Source organism: Glycine soja, chromosome 20 (genome assembly GCF_004193775.1).
Source record: "Glycine soja cultivar W05 chromosome 20, ASM419377v2, whole genome shotgun sequence".
NCBI lineage: Eukaryota > Viridiplantae > Streptophyta > Magnoliopsida > Fabales > Fabaceae > Glycine > Glycine soja.
The window spans coordinates 4980963-4993821 of NC_041021.1; the positions used below are offsets into that span (position 1 = coordinate 4980963).

General features: G+C 30.5%; 1 protein-coding gene and 1 long non-coding RNA gene across 2 annotated transcripts; both read right to left on the minus strand.

The window, feature by feature from the left end:
* Positions 1-1236: 1236 nt before the first annotated feature.
* Positions 1237-2283, minus strand: LOC114402603. Its single transcript, XR_003664478.1, has 2 exons — positions 2209-2283; positions 1237-1781 (listed from the first exon to the last, which is right to left on the minus strand). It is a non-coding gene; the product is annotated as an uncharacterized LOC114402603 (long non-coding RNA).
* Positions 2284-3062: 779 nt separating this feature from the next.
* LOC114401799 lies at positions 3063-4092 on the minus strand. Its single transcript, XM_028364387.1, has 2 exons — positions 3574-4092; positions 3063-3218 (listed from the first exon to the last, which is right to left on the minus strand). The coding sequence occupies exons 1-2, from the start codon at positions 4030-4032 to the stop codon at positions 3063-3065; spliced, it is 615 nt and encodes a 204-aa protein (XP_028220188.1). The 5' UTR covers positions 4033-4092.
* Between the last annotated feature and the right edge of the window lie 8767 nt (positions 4093-12859).

Genomic DNA, 12859 nt, shown 5'->3' on the forward strand with positions numbered 1-12859 from the left:
ATATAATTATAACTTGTTAACCTATTCTTTCTATAAAAAATAAATTGGTGTAAGTTAGTGTATGTGTATGTGTGTGGTATAAGGTAATTTTAGCAAAATTCTAACAAAATCATTATTAAATAACATGTCAATTGTCACAAAGCAATTTAAATATATTTTTTAATAAATAATTATTGAAATCTTAGTGACCCCAGTATTAGTGACAAATTATTTCCAGCAAAAAATTGGTTACAGATACTTTCATGTAAAAAAAATACAATATAAATGATTATTAAAATAGTTTAAATATAATTTTAATTTTAATTTATAAGACTAAATTTAAATTCACAGTATATGAGAAGATATTTAAATTGTGAGAAAATAGTTATACTAAATTAATTTGGTCTTTTCTTTTATCATGGATGTCATGCATGTTACTAACATGAAAACGTGGTGACATTTTCTAGGCATTTGACAATGACAACTAGTTACTAAGAGTCTCCAAAATTGAAGAAGCTCCCACTTTGAGACTCGAAATTCATGGTACAAGGCCCTCAACCTATGACTTCCAATGCGAAGGATTTGAAATAAAAACTATTTCTTGTTTTTATTCCCTCTTTTAAAGCAGCTCTTAAGGAAGAATAATAAACAAAGGAACAACAAAAAGATGCATCATGCATGTGCTTCATAAAAACCCAAATATATATATATGTGCGATTGAAAGATGATGAAAGCAAAAGAAAAGTGAGGCTTAAGTTTTAATCCATGCACTAGTTCCTTTCAACTTTCTCCATTGAACAAATACCTAGAGTTAGTGAACACTTTTGTATCTTAGGAATTTTACATTAATTATATATTAAATGAATAGTGAAGCAACAAAATTTTGTAATAATTTCAAATCATTTAATGCTATATGATATAACATTTTATACATTTAATTTTTTAAATATATAAAATAAAAACATCTAATCATGTTTTTTTCTTTAGTTAATTTTTACAAGATTTTGCACAAGCAATACAAATAATAAGTAAATTATAATTTAATGGTTGAATGAGTATATATTTACATATAGTTTTAAATAGTCTAAAATCTTCATGACAGTGAAAGTTGAAACATTTTAGTTGAACATTTTTATCTTTTTACATATATATAAACATAAAATATGCATAATAATATATTTTCTTTTATCTAATTAAAAAAATTAGAAAAAAGAAAAAAAAATTGACTATTGAAAAGAAAAATTGAAATTTTTTAATACTTTTCTTTCAATTTAAATGTCATATTTGTTTCCCCTCTCATTTTCTCTCCACCATCCCAAAAGACCATTGAACATAATTAAGCAGGACAAGACATGCATGGGTACAAGTTTACATGCCAGAGAACATATCCAACATAAATCTTAAACATTTCATATATAGTCTGACTACCAAATTTGATAAGTATTTCCAATTTCGAAAATATTGTCAAGGCCACCATAGATATCATCATCATCATCGTCAACAACTTTGTTTTCTTGATCAACATTGACGGGTGCTGCTGGTGCGGCTTCTTGAAGTGCTTGGTTTGATGCCCCCTCCCCCACAATATTTTTCATCGGCATGAATTGATGTAATTGATTTGCTTGATATGGTGCCTCTTCCTCAACATTGTTCAAAAGGTTGTTGGCAGCTTCTGCTTTCCCCTTATGGCCAAGTTCCTTCGTCAAGTAAGCTAAATATGCATCTGGTTCATGTGACATTCCTGTGTTTGACGAGGACTTAGATTCTTCTAGATTTTCGTGATCCTTTCTAGCCGACACATACTAGTTCCTCACATAAAATTGTTCACATCAGACAAGTATATCATAACATTGTACAAATCATAGTGTAAATTAATTACTTTTTATATATTAAATAGAAGTAAATAGAATTAGACACAGCATCATAGATCCACTTATGTTAGAATCTGTAGGCACATATTTCCTTTGTCATATCCAATAACAAAGAACCATGCAATCTAAAGGGGTTGAAATGATGTGCAAAAATATCAAAATAAGGAAAAGTATAAAGGTCAAACTATATAAAATCTCCGTGAGTCGATTTTTCTCTAATTATACCTTAAAAGATAGTACATGCAGTGTTAGTAGAAAATTTCATGAGCACATTGTGTAACCTTTCTTCCCCCACCCCTCCAATATTTGGTTAATAATAAATGTTCACCAAATTATGTATAAAGGAAGCAAAACTAACCAGATTTTTCAACTCGTCCTTGTAAAGGGTTATGAAATCTCCTGCTTGAAGTTTATAATGGTTAACAAAATCCCCTGTAAGATTGGATCGAAAAACAATTGTTTATGATGCCAAAATCAAAAAACTGCAATTGTAGTACTATAGTTGACAACACACAAGAAATTGAATTTTACCTATATTATCAAGAATATACATTCTGCTTTTGTTATTAGTCCAGTACCTGTGCAATAACACCTTATACTTACTATATCTTGAAAAAAAAAAAAACCCAATAAAGAAACATGTATAAATTACATAGAATTCCTTTACTTGTATTTGATGCTCCATTCAATCTCAGAATATACATCCTTTAGTACAATATTGATTCCTTCCTTCTTCCACAGTGTCGGAAGCTTATCCTCAGCCTCTCTCTATTTAACATATATGTATTATTAACTTGGATATGGGCAAAATATATCACTTTTTGACAAGAAAAAGGTAATAATTGAAGGTATTGAACATTAAAACTGATTTCGATTTGTCATACAATCAAAGAATAATTATATTTAATATCTTAAATTTCTTTTAAAAATATTTAATAATTATAGTAAAAGAATTAATAAAAAGATGTTATAGAAAGAATTTAAAATTATTCATTTTGAAAACTGAAAAATACAATTTCAACAATGGTTTGTCTTTCTACAAATTATAGGCACAAATATGTTTATGACTGAAAAGATAACCATTGTTGCTTTACTTTTCCTTCTATTTTTGTGCTAAAATAGATATGTTAGGAAAAAAATAATTATTGGGCCGCCTGGATCACAAATCAAGTTTCACTGATCAAGATGAGCCATTAATAGGGCATCTTTACTTCAATGTTTCATCTTTTCTTGGAAGGTATATAAAGAGAAAGATAACCAAACATGTAATTGAAGAAAATAAGAAAACCTTACCTTTGGGAGCACAATGCGGCCTAGGACGCCAACATCACTCTTATTCAACTTCTTTGTCAAAATTTCTTCTAGCTTCTGCAATTAGACAATGGGAATAGTTAAAAAAATAATAATTAAAAGACTCAAAAGAAAAAATCCTACATATAGGCATGTTTAATTCCCTTCTAACATTTTTGTTCTAAAAATTGTTTTCTGAAATAATTCGTCCTTACTCAATAATTCTTTTTCACACAAAATTGATCAAGTTTAAAAAATTATTTCCAAAATAAAACAATTAAGATATCTTTTCATCCTCTTCATTTATTTTCTTCAAACACTATTAATTTCTTAAGCGACAAACTATGAATGAAAATTTTAGAAAACATTGAAATCAATGAACATACAAGGCCTTAATGAAGAAAGGAAAGCATATTTTAAGAGAACCAATCACCTTCCCGTTTGGGGTGTTAAAAAACTTGGTTGCATTGTGTTGTTTGACTGTGATCCTCACATTTGACCCTCCATTAGGAACAAATTGTTCCCTTGTTGTCCCTTCTAGAATTGAATTAGGAGCGACAGGAGTAGAATTTTTACTCCTTTGTCTTACTTGTCTACATCTCTCCCTTGTAGCTTTGGTCATGCATGCCCTCGAACCTTGAAGTTCCGAATTTGGCATTCCATAGGGTTGATTAGAAAAGCTAACTTGTCCTATTGGAAAGGGATACAAAGGAATGAAATAAGGTTGTTCTGGAAAGTTAAGTTTTTCACTAGTATTGTAAGGGAAATTTTGAGGATATGTGCTTGGTTGTACAAGGCTTGTTTGGTTTGATGAAGATGAGCCACTGCCACCAGTAGTGGTGATTGATGGGTTGGGGGTTTTTTTAAAAAATGGCACAAAAAAGTTTTCCATTTTGGTAAGAAATTAACAGGCTTCAAGGTTTTTGTTTTGAGTGTTGAGTGAATTGAGAGTGTGTGTGTGTGTGTGTGTATGAGGCTCTTATAAGAAGTTGTTTAGGTGCAGTGGTAGTGCCAATTAAGCAAACAAAAATATAAAAAAAAGTATGACAAAGATAAATACAAGGATTGTGAAGGAGAATAAAGAAAAGGAAGGAAAAGGAAACAAGAGAGAGGAAGGAAGATGTTGAAGTGGGTAACAAGTGGAGGGAACGTTGTGACATTGGAATACTCATCTGAGTTGTAATCAAATGCACTGAACAAAAACACATAAATTGCAAGTTCAAAATATAAAAAAAATTGAGAGTGTTGAGATGGATGAAGCAGAAAAAACAAGAGAAGATGAAATGTCATTGCAGTTAAAGTGAGCGTTATGGTATCATAAAGTTGAGACTTGCAGACTTATAAATGGTATGCAAGATGGACATTGTCTTCATGTGTTGCATAAAGCCAAAGAAAGGTGTGTGCCCCATGTGTTTGTAAGATGCCTAGAGGAACATGAATTGCAGTTACGAAGAGAGGATAATAATATAGGAAGTGACTATGGGAAGATAGAGGTGTGAAAATGGCTGGGGTTTTGGTTTGGCCATGGTTTTGGCTTCATGTGTGGGGTTGAGAGTTTCATAAGCAATCAATGAAAATATCACATAGGTATTTATTAATTAGTATATGATAATATACATGAATATGTCTGATTAAAATCGTCTTTATGCATGTGTGTGTGACTTATTAAAATCTAAAAGATAATATTACAGTCAATTGGTATATACACATAAATGTGACTTATTAATTAGTTTATAATAATATATAATATTATTATTGAATTGAATATGCTTTTAATTATCATTTATATATGTTAATAAATATAAAAAATAATAAATAATTGAATTGAATAAATACAAATATTATAGAATATATAATAATATACATGAATGTGATTGAAGAAAAAAATAAGTGTTTAGATAAATTTTTCCATAAATACTTAAAAAATTAGCATATACATAAATTAATTAAATTTATAAAAGCTCTCTCCTATTAACTTATTTAATTTATGCATAAGCAAAGTTGATCTTTTGGAGAAATTTATTTATTTTTGTTCTTTTTTTCTTTTCCTATACATGCTTATGAAAAAGTTTATAAAAAAATACCAATAAATGTAACATAAATGATAAATTTTATAAAGGAGAATAAATTGATTTTGTTAGAAATGAATGGAGAATTTAAACATTTTTTGGAAATCAGAATTTTATATTAAAAGAGAAATCAACGTTTCTTTTATTTTTATACAAAACAAAAGTAAATGAGTCATGCGTTCTTATTTTTATATATAATAGCATTTATTGATTGTCTTGTTCACATATGTTATTAAATTGTAATTAATATTTTCAATATTTGTATTAAAACAAATGGAAAATTAAAAGAGTTAATTTAAGTATCATGAAAATATGTATAATCATAGAGTAGTTAAATATATTGTAGAGTACCAATTGGGTTTAGCTTAGTTAGTTGAGCAGAAGTGTGTAAGTGTTACAAATTTTATTATATCGTGTTACAGATAAAATAAATATATTCTAGAGTTAGTTTCGTAAGGTTACACTACAATAATTTTAAAAATTAGCTAAAAAAAATTAGTAGTTATTTTGTAGTTAATCTCCAATAAAAAGAGTTAACTATAAATTAACTACAAAATTGCTACAATATTTTTGGTAGCATGAGATAGATAGTTAATTAACTAAGAAAAATAATCCTAGTTAATTTGCAGCTAATGAAAATGTTAAGGTTAGTTCTAGTTGATACCATGTTTAACCACATAGGAATGAAAATGTCGAGTAATCCTAGTTAATTTGCAACTATGAGTGGATTGAAGTTAAGGTTAGTCCCAGTTGATATCATGTATGCAAATGAAAATGTTATTAAACCTGTTAATACAAACATTCAATTATTTTTTCCGTATCATGTAGAGTCATGCAAATGAAAATGTTATTAAACCTGTATGTGGAACATAATCGACGCGGAGTTGAAGACTGATTGGAGTTTGGTAAATTTTCTATTCCCATAACATTGATAGCAAATGCTCATATTTTATTTCTTTTTAACTGGAAATGATAAATTGTTTGTTTGTCACAATGTGTAGTGGTTCGATGATGCCACACCACTAGAGACAAAGACGATGACAACATTACGTAAAAAATGGGCAAAATATTTTTTTAAACTTAGAAACTCCAAATGTACAAAGCAGTAATTAGATGAGATGCGGACATCCACTTTGTGTTGTTCATGTATTTGTTTTAAGTTTTATATACACTTTTGCTGCTCTAATGATTAATATTTGGCAATCAACTGATAAATCATTTCAAACTAGTGAAGCTTACCTTTTGCCTCCACTTCTGTTTCATTTTTTATTTTAGCCAGTATTCTCAAAGTTTCACATATTTGCTTAGTGGTGGAGAATATGGTGAATTTGAATATTTATACCTTTTAAGTTAGTATTGATATTGTTTTTAGAGTGTGAATGTGATGATGAGTACCGAATTAGGGGCATTATGGTCAACAAAAGCTTGGAAGAAAACAAGCAGCTGTATGGTTAGGGCTTTGTGTTGTTTAAGTGTGAAGAGTCAAGAGTGAAGAGTGAAGTAACAAAGCAAAAAGAGTGGAGGGAAAGTCGTGGGAACAAAGAAGCCAAAAAAGACAAATCAAGGTTTGTTTCTCACCAGCTGATGTTTCACCACATGCTAGTATGCAATATTTGGAAAGCACGTGTACTTGATAATCAGTTGCCATTTATTTTCTTGAAATTTATGTTGCAGGTTAAATTGATTTGCCCAACTGCTCCTACACGGCCTGTAGCCTTATTTGGTGTATTTCTTGCACTGCTTGTAAGATTCAATTCTTGAAATTCATCAATGTTCACTTGAAAACACCATTTTTCTCTGACTATTTTCTTTTTTACTATACAAAATTTGCTGCTACACTACAGTGATATATGTAGTGTTCTTTGCTAACTTACTGTATATTCAATATAGGACTATAATGTCAACTTGTTTTTAACTGTCAATAACAATTTAGTTTGATTGAGGCATGTCTACAAGGGTTTGATGCTGGGGATATTTCAGAAGAAGCTCCTAGTGATTTGGAGGGGTTAGATGCTTCTGCAGCACACGTTGCCAATCTTTTGTCAATAGAGCCTCCAAATAGTAGGCTTTCCATGATCACTTGAGAAACTCATTGATATAATCTGGCATACTTTTTTTTGCTTCAGGGTATGATTAACTACAGGAAAGGATCCTCTCATGACATGAAACCTTTTTTTATTTGAAGATTATTGAAGTAATCATGTATGTTCTAAACTATTTTTGTTTTGTAGATTCCATTTAAAAATTCAATATGGTATTATAGTTGTCCTGTACAAAAATTCAGTCTATTGATTATCCTTTGGCAAGTATTCATACTGTGAGTACCGTCTAATTACATGCATACTTGTTTCAGACTTTGGGTAAAATAGATAGAGCATTTTTGTTAAGAAAACCACAAGAACTTGTTAAGAAAACCACAAGAATTTGCATTTGTCAGATTATTGTCTCCGCTGCATTCATATGCTTGATTTTTGATATTAAATTGTTCATAATAGAATGGAAAATAAATTCATCTTGAGGAAAAGTAGTACTTTGATTAACATATTGCTTACTATTTGAATATATGTTTCATTTCCTACAATTAGTCTCTCTAACTATCAGATAGTTTTATTGATTTCACATGAGATATATGATTCGTGATTGATTGCATAACTTCTCTGCCTGACAATTTAGATAGTTCATTGATTGAATCGTTTTTTCATTTTAAATCCCTTCTTAACTGAATATAGTCTGCTTTATAAATGTCCTTCTTGTTTTACTAAGGATAATAATAAACCACATGCTACGTATAGCATCAATGTGTCCACTAATCTTAAATTCCATATGCAAATAGTTATTAGTAGTCACTAGTCCTTAATTAGCAACTTACATGTTGTGGCTATTGTAAGGCCTATTGATAACACAACTTTCTTCTTCCAAGAATGATGATGACTACCTTGAGGTGATTCATCATGGTGGCTTGTGAAGTTAACTGTTCTTAGTAAGTAGTAACCCAATATTTTCAAAGTTGGAACTAGGTAAACTACAATTATCTCCACTGGATTGGGCCAATCCCAAGTCAACTTAATATATGCTCTTGAATTTTGTGTTAAAAACCAAGGAAAATATGCAGGTGAAATTTTATTACGTGTAGCAAACAAGGAAGATGTGTTGGTTTAGGAATGCCAATTCCAATTTTGTCTATTTTATTTGCTAATGGATACAAATGCCAAACTTGTTACATGTTTTTGTGCTAGGGTGGTTCTATGCCTTCTTTTGCAGTTATATTAGTAGTTACTACAGCTAGTTCTACTCAACAAAAAGAGTTTAGTTATAGTCATGTACCACAAATTGGGAAATACAATTTTGTCTATGATAAGCATCATGTCAAACCCCTAGTAGATTCAAAAGTAGAGTGCTATGAGTTATAAAAGAAATCTGCATGCATTGGAAAAATAAAAAAGTGGTAAATTTAGCATTAAAGAAGTGGTCAATATATATTGTATTCATGGGAATGTTTTAACTTTTAACTAAACTCAAGTTGCTAGTGTTTTGACTTAAATACTACTATTTACTGTACAGTCAAACTTGGTATCGGGGACTTCAGTATGGGTGCTGCTGCAACTACGTTATACTCAGCTACATGCCATGTTTTGGGGCATGCACTATGGTAATGGAAACATTTACCCTATCAACTTAAGTGCTATTGTCATAGTGAATATGTGAATAGCTATACATTAAATTGTTATTATTGGGAATGTTTTCCTTTCGAGTTTCCACTTAGTGGCCTATAGACAACTTTTGTTTTTCTAATGAATAAGACAATAATTAAGAATTGAACATCTTTCTTAATACATGTATATCAAAGTGGAGATTGTAGTTTTATTCTTTCTGTGGTCAATAATCTATAGTTGTGCCCTGGTCAATAATAACTCGCAAGCACAAAAAACAAAGAAATTCCTTGTAGGAGTTATTGGTCAAGACTCTTGACCTATACTTTATATTGTCTGGGAAGTGAACACCTTGCTTGAGTTTGTCCTGATTCACTGATTGACCACATGTTGCAATTACCAGTCTGAAATTCACTGATTCTTTTATTTACCATGTCAAGATATTCATTTGGTTCAACTTTTTGACAAATGTGAATTATCAGAACTTCTAAAAAAAATAGTTCATTCTTGACAAATGTTCATTCTTTGAGAAATGTTCTAGTTTGTACTAGTAGCCAAAATATTCATTGGTTTCATCTTGTGTTGTAGTTAAGACTTCAAAGTTGTATGATAAAATCTTCAATCATGCAGGATGGACCTGACTTTATTCTTGATCAATACTTAAATTGTTATTGCAGGTGATGATGTGGTTGCATATGAACATGGACTTCATTAAATGTCATCGCATAATATAAAGGTGAAACTCCAAATCTGATTGGACAACAACACCAACAATACTTATGGTATGTATCTAAGTTAAAAATATTTCATGACTTACATTAGTTAGTTTCATGTAGTCTTTTTTTGGTTTTTAAATTTCAGTAAAAATGTATAAATTCGAATTTGTGAAAGTTTCAAATATTTCTTTCTTGTAGTGTTTCTTTGTTTTTCAGCTTCTCTTTTTGTATGATGCAAGAGATAATATCATTGATCCTATCAAAGATGAGGTACTTGTATTTTGTATTTTAGGAATTTGTCTTAGGAATTATAATAGCTTTATATAAAAAATTATACTAACTTGTATTTTGTATGAAATTGTTTTAGGAATTTTTATTTTCTTAATCTGTTGTAATTAATATTAAAATTTATTTTAAAAATTAATATTTAAATGATAGATTAAATATAAATAATACATGAACCTCTTATTTTTATTTAATCTATCATTTAAATATTTATTTATTAAATAAATTTTACCATTAATATTAATTACAATCATGCTAATATATATTATTTTTAATTATTTATATTTTTTCTGTTAGGATATCAAGCAGAAAAAATATCAATAATTAAAAATAATATTTAATTAAAGGACTGTGCTTACATCAGCACCGTCTTAGAATGCTAACTTTTAAAGACGGTGTTTACGTCAGGACCGTCTTAGAAGACAAACTTTCAAAGACAGTGCTTACGTCAGCACCGTCTTTAAAAATCAGCTTTCTAAGATGGTGCTTACCTCAACACCGTCTTTGAAAGTTGCTCACTTTTAAAGATGGTGTTTTCGGATCTGTAGTTGAAAGTTTTATGTTTCGAAGACATGACGGTCCAAAACCGTCGTTGTATCCTATATTTGACCGTCTTAGGAAAGCTTTTTTTGTAGTAGTGACCTTGAATGATCAGTGAATTAGTTATTGGAATTGCAAGTTGCAATGCCACTTTTTGTTCCCGTCTGATTTAATTTTTTTCTTTTTCACAATTTTCTTGAAACACAATAATTCTTCGTACAATCATCATTAAAGGCATGAAAATGTACATTTCCTTTTATCCACCAAAAGTTGGACATTTTAGTGTAATTGATCTCTTTATTATGTTAAAATAAGAGTGCACGCTTGTTTTAATGTAATAACGAGATGTTCGGTTTAGGTAAATTTTGGAAGTTACATGAAAATTACTAAAACTTCCATCAACGGTTGGAAGTTACTAAAACTTCCATCAATGGCAGTTTTTAAAAAGAAAAAAACTTCCATCAACCGCCAAAAACCACCTGTTCTTTGATCATAAATAATCATTCTGGTTCAGAAAGCATAACGGGTGACAAAGCATACAAGACCAAAACAAAACTCTTGAATTATAATCTTATGATTTTATCCGATTGAACAATTTTGGTTGAACCCCGAAATTTGATTCAATCTGAAAGTGTTATACACGACTTCAGATTTATCCAGTATTATCTCGATTATCAAATTAGCCAACAAAAGATTGAATCAAATTTTTCGAGATGACGAACGATAGTTCGAAGATGACAAGCAAGTTTGCAAAGTTGGACAAGTTTGAAGGGCCGGATTTCAGAAGATGGCAGAAGAAGATGCACTTTCTCTTGACAACATTGAATGTGGTGTATGTGCTGAGTACACCGATGTCGGTGTATATGGAAGACGAAACTCTGGATCAAACAAGGAAGCGTTCGAAATGGGAGAACGACGATTACATTTGTCGTGGACACATTCTGAATGGTATATCTGACTCTCTCTTTGATATTTATCAAAATGTTGAGTCTGCTAAGGAATTATGGGACTCTCTTGAATCCAAGTATATGGCAGAAGATGCCTCAAGTAACAAATTCTTAGTTAGTAATTTCTTTAATTACAAAATGATTGATTCGAGGCCTGTTATGGAACAATATAATGAACTGCTACGGATTTTGGGTCAGTTTACTCAACATGATTTGAAAATGGATGAATCCATTGCAGTTTCATCTATAATTGATAATCTGCCTTCTTCTTGGAAAGACTTCAAGCATACCTTGAAACATAAGAAGGAAGAGTTGACTCTGGTTCAACTCGGTAGTCATTTCATTATTGAGAGTCGCTGAGGGCTCAAGAAATTGACAAAGTCAATGATAAAAACGTAGCAGGTTCCTCTTTCGTTAATATGGTAGAGGAAAGTGGAACAGTTAAGCAAAATTACAATGCTAAAGGTAACAAACGAAAATTTCAAGGAAATAAGATCAAAGGTCCAAACAAACAGACAAAATTGTCATGTTGGAAGTGTGGGAAACCTGGTCATTTAAAGAGGGATTGTCGGGTGTTCAAAGGAAAGAACAAGGCTGGTCCAAGTGGGTCTAATGATCCTGAAAAGCAACAAGGTCAGATTGTAGTGAATAATTTTAATTCGAATATGAATTCAAATTATGTATCACTAATATCTGATGCATAGTATGTGCAAGATGATGACGTTGCTTGGTGGTTTGATTCGGGAGCAACAAGCCATGTGTGCAAAGATCGTCGTTGGTTCAAGAAATTTAGACCAATCGATGATGGCACTATTGTGAAGATGGGCAATGTTGCAACTGAACCAATCCTAGGATTAGGTTGTGTGAATTTAGTTTTTACTTTCGGAAAAAGTTTGTATTTGGATAATGTCTTATTTGTACCTGGTATTCGTAAGAACTTATTGTCTGGTATGGTTTTAAATAATTGTGGTTTCAAGCAAGTACTTGAAAGTGACAAGTACATCTTGTCAAGACATGGTTCGTTTGTTGGATTTGGTTATCGTTGTAATGGAATGTTTAAATTAAACATTGATGTTCCTTTTGTTCATGAATCTGTTTGTATGGCCTCGTGTAGTTCTATAACTAATATGACAAAATCAGAAATTTGGCATGCTAGATTAGGACATGTTCATTACAAAAGATTAAAAGATATGTCAAAAACAAGTATGATTCCTCCTTTTGATATGAACATTGAAAAATGCAAAACTTGCATGTTGACCAAGATCACTAGGAAACCTTTTAAGGATGTTAAAAGTGAGACTAAAGTCTTAGACCTTATTCATAGTGATTTGTGTGATTTGCATGCTACTCCATCATTAGGTCATAAAAAATACCTTGTTACTTTTATTGATGATGCATCAAGGTATTGTTATGTATATTTATTAAATACAAAAGATGAAGTTCTTGATAAATTTAAAATTTATAAGAAAGAGGTAGAACTTCATCAAAATGGGCTAATCAAAACGCTTCGTA

Coding starts and splice junctions, on each gene's coding strand:
- LOC114401799 (XM_028364387.1), bottom strand. CDS start 4,032: ATGGAAAACTTTTTTGTGCCATTTTTTAAAAAAACCCCCAACCCATCA. Junction 3,219..3,573: donor TTAACACCCCAAACGGGAAG/GTGATTGGTTCT, acceptor GTCTAATTGCAG/AAGCTAGAAGAAATTTTGAC.